Source organism: Branchiostoma floridae, chromosome 4 (genome assembly GCF_000003815.2).
Source record: "Branchiostoma floridae strain S238N-H82 chromosome 4, Bfl_VNyyK, whole genome shotgun sequence".
NCBI classification, from domain to species: Eukaryota; Metazoa; Chordata; class Leptocardii; order Amphioxiformes; family Branchiostomatidae; genus Branchiostoma; species Branchiostoma floridae.
Genome location: NC_049982.1, coordinates 25,177,824 through 25,195,645, shown reverse-complemented (window position 1 = coordinate 25,195,645; position 17,822 = coordinate 25,177,824). Strand labels below are relative to the sequence as shown.

At 41.0% G+C, this 17,822-nt stretch overlaps 2 protein-coding genes and 1 long non-coding RNA gene across 4 annotated transcripts in view; 1 reads left to right on the top strand and 2 right to left on the bottom strand.

Annotated features, from left to right (window-relative positions):
• The window catches only part of LOC118413226 (5-hydroxytryptamine receptor 1D-like), a 276,722-nt gene extending 265,460 nt beyond the window's left edge, over positions 1-11,262 (top strand). For both annotated transcript variants that reach the window (XM_035816460.1, XM_035816459.1), the window contains 2 exons: positions 9,925-10,066; positions 10,682-11,262. In XM_035816460.1, coding sequence (XP_035672353.1) covers positions 9,925-10,066; positions 10,682-11,223 — 684 coding nt within the window. In that variant the 3' untranslated portion in view covers positions 11,224-11,262. The remainder of the gene's footprint in view (positions 1-9,924; positions 10,067-10,681) is intronic.
• Positions 11,263-11,383: 121 nt separating this feature from the next.
• LOC118413232 lies at positions 11,384-13,475 on the bottom strand. The gene is made up of 3 exons (XR_004830852.1): positions 13,379-13,475; positions 12,843-12,897; positions 11,384-12,487 (listed from the first exon to the last, which is right to left on the bottom strand). It is a non-coding gene; the product is annotated as an uncharacterized LOC118413232 (long non-coding RNA).
• Positions 13,476-14,056: 581 nt separating this feature from the next.
• LOC118413681 lies at positions 14,057-17,774 on the bottom strand. Its single transcript, XM_035817209.1, has 6 exons — positions 17,595-17,774; positions 16,742-16,818; positions 15,856-16,021; positions 15,150-15,325; positions 14,491-14,615; positions 14,057-14,189 (listed from the first exon to the last, which is right to left on the bottom strand). The coding sequence occupies exons 1-6, from the start codon at positions 17,746-17,748 to the stop codon at positions 14,057-14,059; spliced, it is 831 nt and encodes a 276-aa protein (XP_035673102.1). The 5' UTR covers positions 17,749-17,774.
• Between the last annotated feature and the right edge of the window lie 48 nt (positions 17,775-17,822).

Here is a 17,822-nt window from a genome sequence, read left to right as displayed (position 1 = left end):
TGCCTCCTCGTAATTTAGAGCTCGCAGACTCGTTTTCCGATCGATATAAGGACTACAGCACATTTCAGTAGCGTGCATGTTGGGTTTTGAACTCACGACCTCTTCGTCCAGAGGTGCTGTCCCTGACCAGTGGACTACGCACGCTACATCAATCAATCATATCTGATATGGATATCCAGGACTTACGTGCCTAGTTGCCCTCGCGCAATGAGTTCGTCGTTCGTGACAATCTAAATATTTGAAAACTTGATCAAGTTTCATTTGGTAATTTTCATCATAATCAACGTCATAATTTTCATTTCGAATAATCAACTGTGTGTCGCCAGTCTGACTGTAGACAACATCCTGTTGATGCAATCTTCATTAGGTAATTTTCGTCATACGAATAATCAACTCTGTCGCCAGATTGACTGTAGGAAACACACCGTTGTGAAAGACAACCACTAAAAGGGTTCATTATTCAGGGGCCATCAATCTTAGTCTATCACTATCTTGACTCTCCTCGCTTGTACCGAAAGTCATTTCTATTGAGAGTGATCTTGAATCAGTTTAGCTCAAATATATTTAGCTCATTCAATGAATATTTTGCCTCTGTGTACAGTATTTACAGGTTAACTGTACGGGGAAATTCCTAGCTATTTTCAAAAAGTACTAGGAACAGTACGTTGACCATGGTTTACAGTCCCGTGCTATATAAACAGCGACGTATTAGTATTTCTGTATCGTGCATGTTGGGTTTCGAACTCACAACCGCTAAATCCAGAAGCAGGGTCACTAAGCATTGGAGTATGTACGCTTCACAAATTGAAGCACCAGATCTTGATATCCCGGACAAATCTATGCCCATTTGCTCTTAAGCTTGTTTGATGAGTAGGTCATGTGCAACAAACCACATATATGTATTTGACAGCCCGTTGATGCAATCTTTATTTTCAGCGTATGAATCATCGACTGCTATGTCACCAGATTGACTCTAGACGACAGAATCGCAAAGTGGGAAAGCTAATTGCATTCAGAGGAGTAATTACAAGTTGTGAGATAGTGATTAGGAAGCAGTAATAAACCTTGGATGAGACAGCTTGCTCCTTAATTCGATACGTTTGACGCCTTCAATTAGAATTGATATGGAAAGTCAGCACATTCCGTCTGCCATTCGTTCTCAGTCCCCCTTCGTGTATACGTCGTCATTAGCAAATATGTATTCACCTAGCTATCAACCTTCTTGTAACCCGGACGGGGCCAATATCGACCTGCAACAACCTTTGACCCATTTTTGACGTCACGTGTGCATAACGTCACATGTGTGGAGCCATTAGCTTGCATAGCTGAAGTGAAATGAGTGATTCAGTCGAAAGTTTCGTGATCCTGTTAGCCATTTTGCTTTGTCGGATGAGGGGAAAAGTTTTATTTTTCAATAATATATTCAGCTGTTAATGCACGCATCGCAAATCGTAGTTTGAACATGATAACGGGCATATCGCAATCATTCATTCGCATACTTCCCAAATGCAAGTTATAAGTCCTAAAATGTTTCAAGCATGAACTGTAATAGCAAGAATCGTATGTCCCTTGACACGTGATGAAAGGAACATTTTACATAGACGCACTGCAGTTTTGGCTATCAGCCAGTCTAATGGACTTTTAAGAGAAAAAAGAAAACTTACAAAGGGTTAGGGCTATGTGATATGTTGAACACAAAATGTTACAAACTTTACAAACGTCAAATTTCCAATCATATCACGTACATAAATCTATAATAGCCAATTTCCTGGTTCCTCCGGAGAGAAAAGCTGAAATTGTTATAAGATTAGTTCCGGTTTGCTTGGCTGACTATGGACACGTTGTGCTGAGTTAAAATGTGTACACAGCAGATGAAGTTTGAAATAATCCACGCATGTTTATGTAGGTACTGTAACTTTCTTTATTTTCACGAAAGGTGTGAGAGGGAGAATTTTCAGGTGCTTCGACAATCGCGGCTGAAATCCATACTATAGATACTGTACAATTCACGAATATTTCAAGATTTACAGTAGTTGATCATCTTTAGATTTTGTAGGTCCTTGATGTTTATTTCTCCTTAGCATAAGATACATCTGTTTTTATCTACGGCCATCTATCTTTGTTTTCTACAAAAATCCACCAATGAATTAATCCCTCTCTTACCCGGGACAGGGGGCGGGCGATATCGACTTCCATCACCGACCTTTGACCCATTGCTGATGTCACATGAGTAAAAAAAGCTCTAAGAGACAGAGTGTAGTCCTGTCTGAGATCTATGTGTCAAGACGACACGTACTAAGATTAGATCACCGTGTAATCTCGCGAGACTTGAGATTTATTTGTGGTGCAGACGAGATCACCAACACGTAATCCAAGCTGGAGGAATCTAGTCCTTGATGTAAGACACACCATTAACGCAAGACACACCCGATATCACCTACGGCCACCTATCTTTAGTTTCTACATACAGCAACCCGCATGTACAACCACGACGCGCCTGCACCACTCAACAGTCTACTTCCTGAACCCTTCGTACGTCGACGTGAAACCTGCCTGTCAACATCTCAACACTGCAACGCCTTGGAGCCTGTGAAATCAGCGACAACATCCCACAGTCGTACCTTCCTCCCGGTCACAACAAAACTCTGGAACTCACTGCCTCAGCACATAGTGACACTTGGGTACAGACAGAAGTTAATTAAGACCAGCATCAATAACCACTTCAGCGATCCACGTCAGCGCCCTTAAGGACAGTTGCTAAAGCTGAAGATTGAGGTTAGACTGCATACTGATAAAAAAGAACAAACAATTAACCTTCTCGTAATCGGGACCGGGGCCGATGTCGACTTCCAACGACATTTGACCAACTGCTGATGTCACATGAGCATAAAAGCTCAAAGAAACAAAGTGTAGTCCTGTCTGAGATCTATGTATCAAGACGACATGTACTAAGATTAGACCACCAAGTAATCTCGCGAGAATTGAAATTAATTTGTGGTGCTGACGAGATCACCACCACGTAAGCCAACCTGGACGAACCTTAAACCGGACAGTCCTTGATGTATATTCCTCATTTGCGCAAGATACATCTGTTATTACCTATAGCCACCTATCCTGGTTTTCTACCCACCTCTCTATGTAATCCCTCTAAACCCAAACAAATGAAGCGATCGATACAATGAGTCACCGCACACCAAGCAACTCGATTTTCTTAAGACTAAGAAAGTCGTCTTCAAGGACAGAGCCAACAACCCATTGGTAAAGATCTTACAGCGTTAGAGTACAGGGTGACCCGATGAAAACCAAAGAGCTTTGTCATTAACTTGCTCACGATCACGTGGCTGTCACCACAGGTAGTAACCAACTTCATTAATTTAAAGTTTACAAACTACTTTTAAACTTTGTTGCCTACTTTTATCTTTTCTGCCTACACAGCCTTGTCTACAAGTGAATGTCTCTGATCAGTGACTCAATTGTTCAACGAGAAAAACGGTTTTTGTTGGACATGACAGCATTTGTAAGCTTTAAAGCTATGACTCTATATATCCACAAGCTTGACATCTTTCTAACTGCGCAAACTGAAAACTAGCCCCCGCACAGTAGTTCAATCGGTTATGCAGTAACATTGGGAAATCTTCAAAGACACGAAGTCTAAACCGCCTCGAAGTTCCTTTTGTTGGACGTTTGGAGAGCTCGTTGACCTCTGGGTTGTCTGGAATGGTTGAAAAATTTTGCTGCAAATTGGATTCTGCATCCTATAGACGGTGAGATTACCCCCGGCAATGTACAGCATACAAAACCGGTCAGGAACACATGCTCTTTTCACAGCCTCACGTCTGACGATGTCTACTGCACAAAGGCAACCAGGCATGTTAGGCCATGTGGATTGGATCATGTGGATAACATACTGTGGGAACCTGAAATGCGAGCGTGCGAATGGAAAAGCTTCAAACTTGGTTGCTTTCGTTAATGAAATCTAGGTGGTCATACCCTGCCATGAGTGAGTGAGTGATATGTGGTCAAGGTTAAACACAAGACTACATGTAAACATGTATGCAATACCGACCACAAGATTTTCCACTTGTTCTTTTGCATCTCGTTCTGTGAATTTGGAACTGACTTGGCTTACTGCGACAATCAGTATCCATTTTCCAATTCTTTTTGTAGGACATACATACATGTTTGTTTGTTTGTTTGTTTGTTATGAGAAGCTCAAGTCGTCGCTTTTCACTGAGGTCATGAGGTAAGGGTTAGATGAAATATAACAGAGACAAAGATTACACCGGGTCCTGATAAATCTATCAACATATATCACTTCATATGAATGACACAAAGCATATAGTAGAGCGTAAGCTCAGGGTTCATAGTCCGTGTCCGTTCGTTTTGGTCATTTCTTTTGTCTTTCACATGTGCTCATTTTGCAGCTGCTTTGTGCGCTTTACAGTATGGTAGGAAACTTGTTTTTCTCGGGAAACAAACAAAAACTGATGCGCGCGCGGATGTCATCCATAAAATTGAATTGAAACGGCCTACACTGAGATGAAAGTTCGACCAACTCTATTAACTTGGGGCTGTATAGTTTTAGATCGGGGATGCCGATAACATGCACTGGTGCCGTGGCAATGACTGAACCTTAGCGTTGCCCGGCATACTCTCCTGTGTTACCGTGATAGCCCAGGTAATGGAACAGGTGTTAACGACATATTAACGACATGAGCTCTGCAACGGTGCTTAAGCGTAGACAACCGGCTCACTGTTTTGTATTTGACTGTAACGTGCCTTACTCTATCTGATCATGGCCAAGGGCGATATTTTCACAGAATATAGAGACACTCGAGACATCGCTGCGCAAAAAAAAGTGTTGGTCAGCATTATTGCATTCATAATTTGTAAGACTTTACGATCGGTGAAAGTTCATTAACAAATTTATGAAGAAGATCAGTGAAAGATCAGTGAGCATTGAAAGACTGTTGAGAGATCACTGTAAGACCTTCTTGAAGATTACTGAAAGATCATCAAAAGGCCTATGTCACCCTCATCAAGGCACGATATACTAGTGCGTATCCTATCTTACATGTATATATGCGTATCCTATTTTACACAGACATGCAGTATATATATATATATATATATATATATATATATATATATATATATTTACTGCATGTCTGTGTAAAATAGGATCACTAAAACTTCGTTCCACAAATAGGATCACTAAAACTTCGTCTGTGTAAAATAGGACCACTAAAACTTCGTTCTTGAATAAAACACTTGGTTGAATGTGTTCCAGTAACTTTTGTTATCCGGTCTCACAGCATTTCTATGGGAGTCTTGCAACAAATTTCTTTATTTTACTGGTGTTACAAGTACATGCCATTTTTCTGTTTGAAGTGGTTACCCATCGGTACCTAATTCCGTACCCTTACACATCAAAGATTGCAGGATCAAAGATAGGTTTGGTAATGGACGACCAATTCCGGCCTTTTCGACCGAGTGCTTTGGGTAAATCCATCCCTATTGGAAATACACACTGCCCCCTCGGTTCAAACACACTTCCTTTTATTAAGCACTCTCAGACATAGGTTATGGCATGTACCGTAACGTGTCATCCTGGCAGGTAAGCGTGACGATCGTTCAACTGACCTTGGTGGGGGCACTTAGCCTTTCCACATATGGCAAGTTGTTTTTATCGATATCTCCATCAGTAGCTTAGGATCATAATATTTTTCAGCCCAACTATAGCTCAAACCTGATCAAACCAGGTCCATGTAGAGTGGTCACTATAGACTACAGTATATCCTATATTTCTCCCCATTTTATTATGTATTCCTAGCTCTCTTTCAGACTATCTAACTATTTAATCTATCTATCCATCCATTCTTCCATCCATCCATTAATTAATCTATCCACCCATATCCATTACTACGTGTATGGGTCTATTTGTCTGTCTAACATATCTTATAGTATTTACCTATCTATCCCTATGTCGCTATATGTAGCTATCTATCTATCTATATTTCTGTTTCTTTCAGTGTATCTATTGGAAACTGTGTGTTGTTTCATCTCCATCAGCTTTTTATTGCTCTAACCAGAGCTATTGACCATGCCACAGCCATCCAAAGCCACTGACCAATGAACATCATTCGCAGCTTAAACATATTAACGCCAGAACATAACGTTTAATGAACTACGCACCAAGCTTCCTTTACGAGGGTTTTAAACGATTTCGGCTTGGCTGTATAGCATTACCTAGATAGCCCCATCATGCTTTATATGCGTAAAAGGCATAGTGTTACCGTTTACTGGGTAGGGTATTGAACTCTTAACATAAAAGCTGTTATACATTTTTTACAAGATTACTGGATGTGAAAATTAGGTGCTCTTTCAAAACGCTACAGAATACAGTACAGTATGTTGTTATCCACTGTGTCTAGGGCACGGTATTGGGAGGCAAGTCTGGTAAAGGGCCTTTAGTGTTACCAAAGGGTATAGCATTAGTGGCATGTCTGTTGATCCGAACCCAGGACCTCCGACCTCTGGGCCAAACAACCTAACCGTTGCACCAACATGACACCACTGCAAACTTTTGTATTTACTTTCGAAACAAAGTTGACTCTTCTAAGTCTACGGCAACGGCATATTTGTAGTTTTTGCCATCCAAAGCCTTTTAAGTCTTTCAAAGAACATTCTGGAAGCGATTTTGTGCGAAGGCCAACTGTGTCAATCGACAGACGTCATTCGGAGCTTTGTAAGTGTACAAAGATGAAAGCTATTCGTTGAACCGAAAATTCAATCAATTTGCTGCAACGGTAGTTAGCAGCCTGATGACGTCAGCAAGAGCGCCAACGTCGGTAGCCATCGTATTAGAATGGAGTTACTTGATTGGTTCATAGTTTGATTGACGCCAAATGGATACTGAACAGGATTTTCCCCCTCGTCTGTTAAAGAAAATGGTGAGAAAACACCATCAAATCAGGCAGTAGAAAGAAATGTATCTTATTGGTTAACGGATAATAAAATTGATGATTTAATCATTGTAGGCGTCATTAATACAGCTGAAAAGAAACATGTCAAATAAGATTTTTTTTTGTCTGTTAAAGAATCTAATAAATCAGCGCCAGTCATTTCAGAAGCAGTGAAAGCATCTGATTGGTCAACAGATCGTAATCGAGTTAAGTATTTACGTGTCATTGATAGAATTGTCAGATTGAGAACGATGTATGTCGGAATAAGATATTCTCCGTCTGTTAACACAGAAATCGAATGACAAAGACGTCAAATATTACTATTATTATAGACAAAGTTTATTGCAAATTCGTGCCCGTAGGCTAGTGGCAAGTGAATGACAGCTAATGAGAGTGTACAAGCATTAAGTGAATCATAAAACATACAAATGAAAATTGAACATCATAACACACAGGCAGTTGAAGAGAGGGTAAGTGGTTAGGGTTAGGGTCTGATTGGATAATAGACCATAGTATACGTTCAACCATTTCATTGTCCCTGTTGGCACTAGTAAACCGAATTGCCTTTCGTCTGCTATACGAAGCAATCCTAATTTCTTCGCCGTGGTTTTTCTTTGTGACATTATCAGAAACATTAGTAGCGTTTGAGCATCTTATCAAAGTTTGCGTTATCATATAAAGATACACAATGATAAGATGGCAAGTTGCCTTCTTTACGAAGTTTCTTCCTAAAGGCAAAAAAATATCTTTTGAGATGCCTTGGAGGTGATAAAATCTGTTGCGTGTCTGCGATACTGACCCGAAGATGATGGGGTCGGTAGGTTAAACACTACGCCGTTAGCTCATCGGGGAGCTCCAGCCCACGCACACCGGAGATGGTACAAGACAGACCCGGGCGAGGGGCACTGTAGCGCGATTAATGTCCATCACACGACGTGCCTACCCTCCAGTAAACATGCCTGACGTAAAACAGCTCCATGTGGGAGCTCACGCACTGGTTGTAAAGAACAGAACAGGATAAAAGCCACTAATGCACAGCGTAAGGTGCGGAGAAGGCCGGAGGAAAAAGCCCATGGAGACCCAGAGAAGTAGTAGCGGTAATAAAACAGGATTAAGGTACTTAGCGCCTGGGGGATCCTGGTGGACAGAGCGCACCTCTGGTAATATTCTGGAGATTATAGCGTTAGTTCAGTGGGCAAGTGCATCCATAATACACAACCACACCTTAGATAACAATCAATAGTTATTTCTGACTTAAATATATATGCTGTGTATCTATAGGCCGTTTTGTTGAAAAACAATACAGACGGTTGCAACACTTTTCTGTCTTGAAGTAGATGTTGGGATGGAAGATCGTAATTTTCTCATGGAGAAGCCTGATGCTTACTTGTTTGTTTTTGTTGCATACCCGGTAAACCACCTCATGGCATAACACGTAAGCTGTGTAGTTACTCCTTAATCCATGTATAACGGACACGGGTTTATATGGATAGTATGTTTCCAATTTTTTGCCTAATGGCTACCTATAACTGTTTAAGAAGTCATAAACTTTCATCTGACACAAGAGAATTCAGACTTACCAACTTTTGACAGATCGTATGGTATTTTGGGATTAATGACCCCGTTACCACACTGAACCATATGTCACACGGATAGTGGTTGGGAACCTGTAGCGGCCCCCGTCTTGGTTGTGTAAACGTTCGTGTGCAGTCACGCAGGTCACGTCATTACTGTCATCAGCTTCACTTTGAAGGACCTGTGATCTAAGTATTAGAGCGATGAGAGTTGGAAGTGTGTATCAACCCCCGTCTCGGTTGAGTGAAAGTTGGTGTTCATTCATGCCTATAATTTATTTTTGCTCCCTGACATTCTGAGCAGCTTTTATGCGTTGGCATTTGATTGACTGGGCGTGTTTGAAGGGGAAAACGACGCTACCGGTGTATTCTACTACATAGCCACAGGTCATAATACGACTCACGCTCCACGAAACGGACGGGTAATATGCAAAAATCTTAAAAACCGACTGTGGGCATGCCAAAAAGCCTTCCGGTCGAAACGTTAGTTCTCGTTCAAGGTCTGCAAATGGAATCCTCAAGGATAGAATCAGAGGAAAAGCCTCGAGAAAAATTAACTGGCGCCAGACCATTTACATGGAAATCCATAGAGTGAATAAGCGAAGTGCTGGGGCGAAGCACTGAGTTAGCTGGCGACTTTGACTTCCTCACGACGAAGGAGAATGTATAGATAGATGTCTTTATACAGTCTTAAGTCTTTTCAGTCAATTTTCTCATGTGGCATCTTGGTGATCTTCAAGGTTGGCAAAGTTATTTTCCTTCAAAGTCCGACTTATGCCTATTAGTCCCTCCGGATAGTATTAGGGCTGTTTTTCTGCACTTTCGGACGTGACTCCCTCGTATCCGGGGACTTCCCGGGCTATCTTAGGGCATGGCCGGGCTTTTGATCTCGGAGTTTGAATCAACCCGAGGTCCGACAACCAATAAACGCCGTGGATTAATCGTTAAAACAAGGTACTGGGATAGATCTGAGGCTTCAGAACCCGGCCGGGGCTACATCCCTTGCGGGCACTGGTACAAAAGGGACCGTAGGATAAGCTAGCAACGTACCCGCTAATGAGTCAAAAGCACTTTGACGTCCTCACGAGTCATACGATGCAGGATCATCTTAGGACTTTTAAGTTAAAAGTTTTGTGCAGCTTTTTTTGTAAGTAGAAAGTTTGGCGGAGAAGAGAGGGAATTGTTGATCAGGAAGTTTTCTGTATTAGTATTTGTGTAGCATGTATAGCCGCCCTTCAGGGTAACACACCAGCTGCACTAACACAAGCACGCTGTAGACGCTGGCGTACTATGAAGGGATTTCAAAGTATACTTTGAAGAATACGTTGCTCTAATAACATCCTTTCATGCTCCATCAGTGTGTAACGCGTTGATCTGTCCTCCAGGTGATGCTGGTGCTGTACTGGCGGATCTACATCACGGTACAGAGGCACAAGAACAGCAGCTTACGGCGTACTTACGTCACCAGGATGTCTCCTGCCGCCGCCGAGAGGACCATAGCTAATGATGCCCCCACTGGCTCAAGCGGTACGTATGTACGGAACTTTGAAAAAAGTTTATTTATTGAGAGTGCGGACAATGTCATACATGGTAAACCCATGCAGGCAGCATGGCTGATATTGGGTGCCAACACACACATGCATTAACACCTCTCATAGAATACACATGATCAACTCAAATGGCTTACTTCGAATGAAACAACGATATTAAAGACAAACCTTATTTAGAAGAACATAAGTTACGTATCTATGTTAAAACTTTGTTCTTTTGGTAGTGGTCACAGTATTTATTCTTTTTTATTTTATTATATTAATTCATCTTATTCTATGTTGTTATGTTTGATTTCACTCAACCTTATCTATTTTGTTTTGTTTTTACTTTTTAAATTTTATTTTTTAAAATTTGCTTATTTCATTTCATTTAGTATAATCGAAGTGGATTTATTTTCTTTCATTCAAATTGCAACCTGTAGGGTCTGGGCCAAACGCCCAACCATTAAGCCATACCGACGCCAAAGCTATCAGAGAAAAGTGGTTAACTAAAATCTTACGATCTTCAACTCCAACATCTACTTTGATATTAGAGACCCCATATACATGATTGATATAAAATAACACATTTATTGTTGTGGTTGTGCTTTAGGTGCTGCAAACGGACGCGCCCAAACAGTGGAGAAACCCAACCAGTCAGAACCCAAACGAATATCCTTGACCAAAGAATACAAAGCCGCCAGAACTCTCGGCGCCATAGTGGGCGCCTTCATCCTCTGCTGGCTGCCTTTCTTCGTCCTCGCCGTCATCAGACCGTTCTGCAACGACACCTGCCGGGTCCCACCGGTAGTGGATGGCGTCACGCTATGGTTAGGTTATGCCAACTCAGCGCTCAACCCCGCTATATACGGAGGACTAAACAACGATTTCCGGGCCGCCTTCCGTGCTGTTATATGCTGTTCCTTAAAAGACTTGAACAAGCGGAACCAGGGTATGATCATTACAAGAAACTGTCGAACGGAGATCAGAAGAGGAAGCGAAGAATCGGCATCGTCTCCTCAGGGAAGATGGACGTCTTTTAAACTGTCATATATCACATTCAACAGGACCCTCAGTCGTAGTAGTAACAAGAGCAGTGGGAGAAGCAACAAGCATAGATTAGCAGGAAAAAATGTACAGACAACCCGTGTATAAGAGTTTGTAAATATTGGTGTTCTATATTGGATGATTTCTGAATATCATGTTGATTGATAGATGGATATTACAGTTCTTTAATTCTTGTCATAAGTGGATGATTTAGTTCGTTATTACCAAGAGTGTTTTCCTGCCAAGAAGGTGTCAGTTATACAAAGAGCCACAGAATTTATTGGATACGTTGTTTCCCTCAGACTCTTACGATGAGGGGGGATATAAACTTAGTCACAGTTGGGACCGCATTTTGATCACTGGGGCGCCACCTAGCGGTGGAAGTACAACCAGTCATCATTCATTTGAAGAAGATACAAGGACTACCAAAAAGCTGACAGGTGTCACAAAGATATGTATTATCAATATACAAAAATCATGTTCATTATCATTCGTTGTTATGATGTGTCATTCTATATTAACAATGTCTATAACTCAAGGAAGCATACGAAACGAATACTAGGTTACGAATACACTGCTGCCTATGTTGCGAATATGTAATAGGAAACATCGCGATTATTGAAACTAACGAAAATTGTGATAGGGTCGCATCATGCGCAACGATACACATAATGTATTGACTACATATAGATTAAAAATCTTTGATTGTAATCTGAAATGTGTTTTGTTTGGTATATATTCAAAGAAATCAAGTTATACATGTATATGTAGGTAAGGATACTTTTATGTATTACTTTTTCTTTTCAGCTTTTGCTGCAACCAGAGTTCAACAAATCCAAATATTAGAATGTAGTGTTAAGATAAAATCTAACATGCAACATACCTTATAAACGTTTGCATTCAAAATGACTCAATAGTGTCTAAATCCATTTAAAGGGGAAACATGCCTTGTTCAAAATCTACAAAGTGTCGTCTGGATTCCAAGTACATATGGCTATGCCATGTTGTTTGTTTATTGATTGTCCATGCAACATTAAAACTATTTTACATCTTATCATGACATTTCTTCTTCTTAAAATGTAAATGTAATGATGCAAAGAATGAAGTACAAGCTTAGTAACAAAGAACATAGCCCATAAAACTGGCATTAAATTCATCCTTCATTCACTTCTAACCGGATTTACGTTCAGTACATTATTAATGTACTGAACGTAAATCGGGTTAGTAGTGAATGAAGGATGATGACAACTATCAAATGTTTATATACATGTATCTATCAGTAATCAAATCTGACGACACTGCATTACACTTGGCTGGTCTCACTGTACGGTACAGTAGTAACGCCATCCCTTGACTGCCTTTACAGGTTGTTCTAAAGGAAAACAAAATGAACCAACTATCAGTGATAGAAACCTTGAAAAATCAAAGTCAAAACTGACAGGTGATATCTTTTTTTGCTATACATAATGTTTGCTTCCACATGGTCTGGCCTACCAAACTACTTCTGTCTATCCTTTCTCAAACACATTTATATATACATGTATGGTGACCAGCTCTGTCCTACCACTTACTACATTATGTAATATCACAACACAGGGTATTTGCTCCTTTTCCAGTAACCATGGTGACAACCGTATGGTAATTCATTTGAAACGGAAAAAGAGATATGGGAACGCAACAAATGTATTCTGCTTCAGTGAAGACATTATAATTGAAACAACACTTACCGTCAGCTGTGATGGAAGCGATAGTATCTGGGACTCTCTTCTTGCCATCAATTTCCTGTAAATGTAAACAAAATACATTCTTCAGCATACTGGAACATATGACCCTTACGCAAGAACAGTGTTCTCACCAAGGGTACATTCAATGAATTTCAAAGTAAAAGTGATATCGTAGTATGTATTACTTCATCAGCTCACCGATGAGCTACCCTTCTACTGGTCGACGTAACAGAGAAGACAGACGCTGTCTACAGTGTTTACAGGTTCACTGTATATTGCAATAGCTCTCTTCAACAAGCGCAATTAACAGTTGACCCCTTCTTAACATCACGTGTGGACTGGGATCCTTTTCATTCGGGTGAATGCCAAGTGAGAGACAACAGTCGTTATTCGAACTCCAAACCTCTTGCTCAAGGACAGGGTCAGTTAAACCACTGGACTTTACTTTACTTTGTATTTACTATCATATCACTTTTCTGTGAATAGGTTGATATCAAAATACTGCTCCGTGGATAAAGGTAGGTGTAATTTTTCATTACATCGAATTTCTTTTGAAAATCTTCCTTGGTGTCGTCACACAACGTCAAGATGGCATCCTTCAGCCGACCCCACTCGAAATCCACTCTACGGTGACCTGTAATAATGATGTAAAAGGAGACACAATCTATTTTTTTCTGCCTAACAAAGTGATGGATATTACTTATAGTTGCAAGCGATAAAGCACATGTACAAATGAACACGTTGATACAACGATATCAAAACCATGTCAAATCTCCCATAGTAAATACGACAGCTATATCCTTTCACACAGAACGTGCTCCATATTCACGCACATGCAGTTCTCGGCCTTCTAACGTCACCAACAGGACCAATCTCTTCCTGTTAGCCTGTGGGCTCCACTTTGACCAAGACAAAGTCGACCTTCCCATTCTGCCAGTCTCTGATTACACCACCCTCCGTCACATCCTCCCTTTTACAGTTTTCAAATAATTACGGACACAGACCAACACAAAGAGACACACCGAAAACAATGCCTCCGTTTTTATACGGACGAAATGATTAAAGATAGACTACATGCATTGCCGTTTTGTTAATACATTTTCACCATGAAGACTACAATGCTAGGTCAATCTTGACACAACTTATATGCAAGAAAAATTATATATTGGATTATAAATCTTCTATACACTAGAATAAAAATCTCTACTTGAGAGGTATTAGAAAATGAGCGTACCAAGCTCCTTGTTCAATTCCAAACTTTCCATATACAGCTTCCTGGCCGATTCATAGTCCTTTTTGTCGTGGTGGAATCTCCCTATCAGGTACACTGTATCGGCAATGTCTGGGTGCCTGAAATACGAAAATGGAAAATTCGTAATGTAGAAGCTGTATGATATTGTGTATGCATAATACATCAGATTTTATTTCATTCACTGATAGTCTAATTGACATGTGGCCTTATGGTAATGATCAGTAGGGTATACTCCAACTTGTTAATAGTTCCCTCTCGAACATTGACTCGGTTTACATAACAATGACCAAACGTGTTTTGGAATTTGTGATCAGGGCTTTCAACTTTCACATATTACGCACAATCCATATCGCTGCGCATGCTTAATTGGAATGGTGATCAAGCTTATAAGATACTCACCGATCATAATTCTTCCTGAAGATGTCCAGCGCCTGTTTCCCTTGGTTGATGGCGTTGTCGTATTCCCGTTTGGCCTGGTAGCAGCGAGCCATGTTGTAGTGCAGTAGACCACTGTTACTCTGACCCTGTTAGTGAAGAGGCAGTCCAGGAAAATTATTTTAATTTCAAACTACACGAGACATCCAATAGTATACATATTTCTAGATGTTTTTGAACGTACTTAAGCTTCACTTTTTTTAAAATTTTTATATAAGGTTATTCATTCTGAACCTGAGTTTCTCGAGTACCAAGATCACTAGATACATTGTATAACCAAAAAACTATCAGTGCTTATATATGGCCTTATTCATTATTCATCGGTATAACTGTTTATCACGCATAGCTGAGGCTGTAACAGGCCTGTACGTGGCTTATGCAAGGAGCTAGTACTGCTGATAGAGGCAATACAAATTGAATTTTTACATGGAAAGGATAAAACACGAAATCAATAACAACAAGTACGTGAAAAACTATTGTATATAGCTGGCTTAAAATAGCCTATACTGTGTCTTTAATGATATCTACAGCTAGAGGTCAGGGTCAGTTACACATGGCCTTATTTAGAGTCGATAGACTGCTTCAAATCATATCAAAGCAGTAAGACTTAGAGCAGAACTTTCCTCGGTTTTCATCCGTTTCTCCAGATCCACTGCTTTGTCGAAGTATTCCAGCGCCTTGTCGAAGTTCTGCGAGCTGAGAGCCGATATGTTCTCCCTCGAGTAATAGAAGCCCATGTCCAGGTACATGGTGCCGATGTTCATCAGGTATGTGGGACAGTCGATGTGCTGGTCAGAACCTGATAATGACATTTGATTGAATTATCATCTCCTGCCGTAGCCGTCGCCATCAGCCAGTCAGGTGCCCCCACCTGTTGTTCGCGCCAACGCTACCAGCCAATCAGACGCTCCCCAGTGGCTACTCGAGCCAAAGTTACCAGCCAATCGCGTCGTCCTTTGGCCATAAGTAATGATGTCATTGGCTTGTGACTTTTTGCCGCCTTAACTAATATGTTTCTGATTGGCTGACGGCTTACAGGGCGGATAGCAAGCTGATAGACCAGAATCCGTGTACTTGAAATTGTGCTAGATAAGACACGGTAGACACTTGAGAAATCGTGCATGTGTGAAAATCGTACATATATTCTTCAAACGAGATCTGATAAGTCATCCTTTCTGGTAACATCAAGAATATAATTTCATGCAAGTCAGGAAACAAACGCGGTGATTATCACCCGCTCCTTCATTAATATTGATATAAAAAGGGAATGAAATATCTTTACATTCATTATTCATATTATTATACCTAGAATGCAAATAAATTGTTTACCTATTGCTTTTTGGACCATCTCATAGGCCTGTCGGTGCCGCTCCAGTCCTTGGTTAAGAATGTTCATGTAGGCCAGCGGATCGCTATCCAGTGTTCGGGCGTGATGGTGGTGGGCATAGCCCAGGGAGTTCACCGTCCGCGCGGTCATTATGTCATCGCCTAAGATCTGTAGATGTGTAGAGGAATATTTGGATACGTTGTATATATTCTTGTCAGTATAGCTTCATATAAGTTAACTTCTACGTTGAACTAGATCTACGATACTTTGACATGTGTGTTTCGTCTTTTTGTCGCGACCTGTTAGGCTTAGGTCACATTTTATAAAAGGGGCCCGGCCGGGCAGCTTTCGGGAGCGAAAAAAATGATATGAAAGACAACAAAATACAAAAAAATGTCAAAATAAGTTTCAGGGGCATAATTTGTGTATTTTTTACGGTATAAAGTTTGATTTTTCGTTTCCGAAAACATCCCGGCCGGGCCCCGGTTTGAAAATGTGACCTAAGCCTAAGCCGGAACGGCAAAGAAATCCTCAGTTACGCCCTCAATCCAAGCCACCTCGGAAACAAATTTGCACAGCTGACACAGACACACTGACACACACAGACACACACATGCACAAACACACAAACACAGGCACAGGCACAGACACACACACACACACACACACACACACACACACACACACACACACACACACACACACACAGACAGACACACTCATACATACACCAAGACAAACGGACAAAGCGAAAACAATACCTTCATAAAACACGGGATTGTTTGGCATTATTGTCTTTCACGGCCACCCTACAAATAAATGCACGGTATATAGAAACGTGAGCTTCAATGTTTATATTTTTCTGTGTGTGTTGAAGATAGCCCGTACCTCGGATTGAATTTCAAGAGCCTTCTGAAGCTGCTGCACATTTTCTTCGTAGTGTCCTAGCTGGCTTGCATATACCCCTGGAAAAGACCAGATATAGCATCAAACCCAACGTTCTGTCGATTTGACTTAGCATTTAGAAAAGGTATTATTAGGGGTGTTCCCGGTGGGTTAAACTCATTATCCCTGACAATAAACGGTCACTCTCACCTTTCGCCAATAGAAGAAAGTAACATAAACAGCAATGAGAGATAATGTACACCTACTAGTTTTTTTTATAGGATATGAAGTTTCGATATCGGAAAGCCATACTTTGATGTGATATACCACATTGCTTTTGAATAAGGTTGTACATTTCTTGTTGGATGAATTTTGAATTCTTACAATCAATCGAGATGAAAAACTAGCAAGATCACGAAACCCAGGCTGATCTTGATAAACGTTGACACAGAGGAACAGACCGATATCGATCCTGGCTGTCAATCAAAACAGTGCCGTTAAGCACTGAACTACGCACGCTACCGCCCTGATAAAACTTAAGGTGGGTTCACACATGCGTATATATTCAAGTCGGTATGAGGTCCGTAAGGACAGCTATGCCTCTACCAGACTCTTCAGGTCGCTGGAAACATAGTAGAAACTATACAAAAATAACCAGGTAACACGTCAGCGAAGTTTGCTTGTCGCAAACCACACTCGTCATCCAACTAACTCCTCTATTCTATGTGTCTATATTTGTCCAATTTCTGCAAATCCAGCGACCGTGGAGCCTGGTATAGGCTAAAACGTCCACACGGGCCTCATACGGACTTACATATATATATACGCACGTGTGAACCCGGCTTTTGATACGTACCTTCTACGTAGTGATAGCGTGCGAAACTGAGCCGGATGGTGTCTGTCTGTCCGTTGGGCAGGTCCTGCAGGGTTTTAAACGCCTCGTCCAGAAACCTCCTGGCCGCCTGGAAACTCTGGTTCTGCAGGATGTTCTCAGCCAACCAGCTCATCATCTCTGCAGCGCACTGCCACTTTCCCTAAAAAAAACATCCATTTCACTTCCCTAAAGCCATTTTCCGAAAAGTAA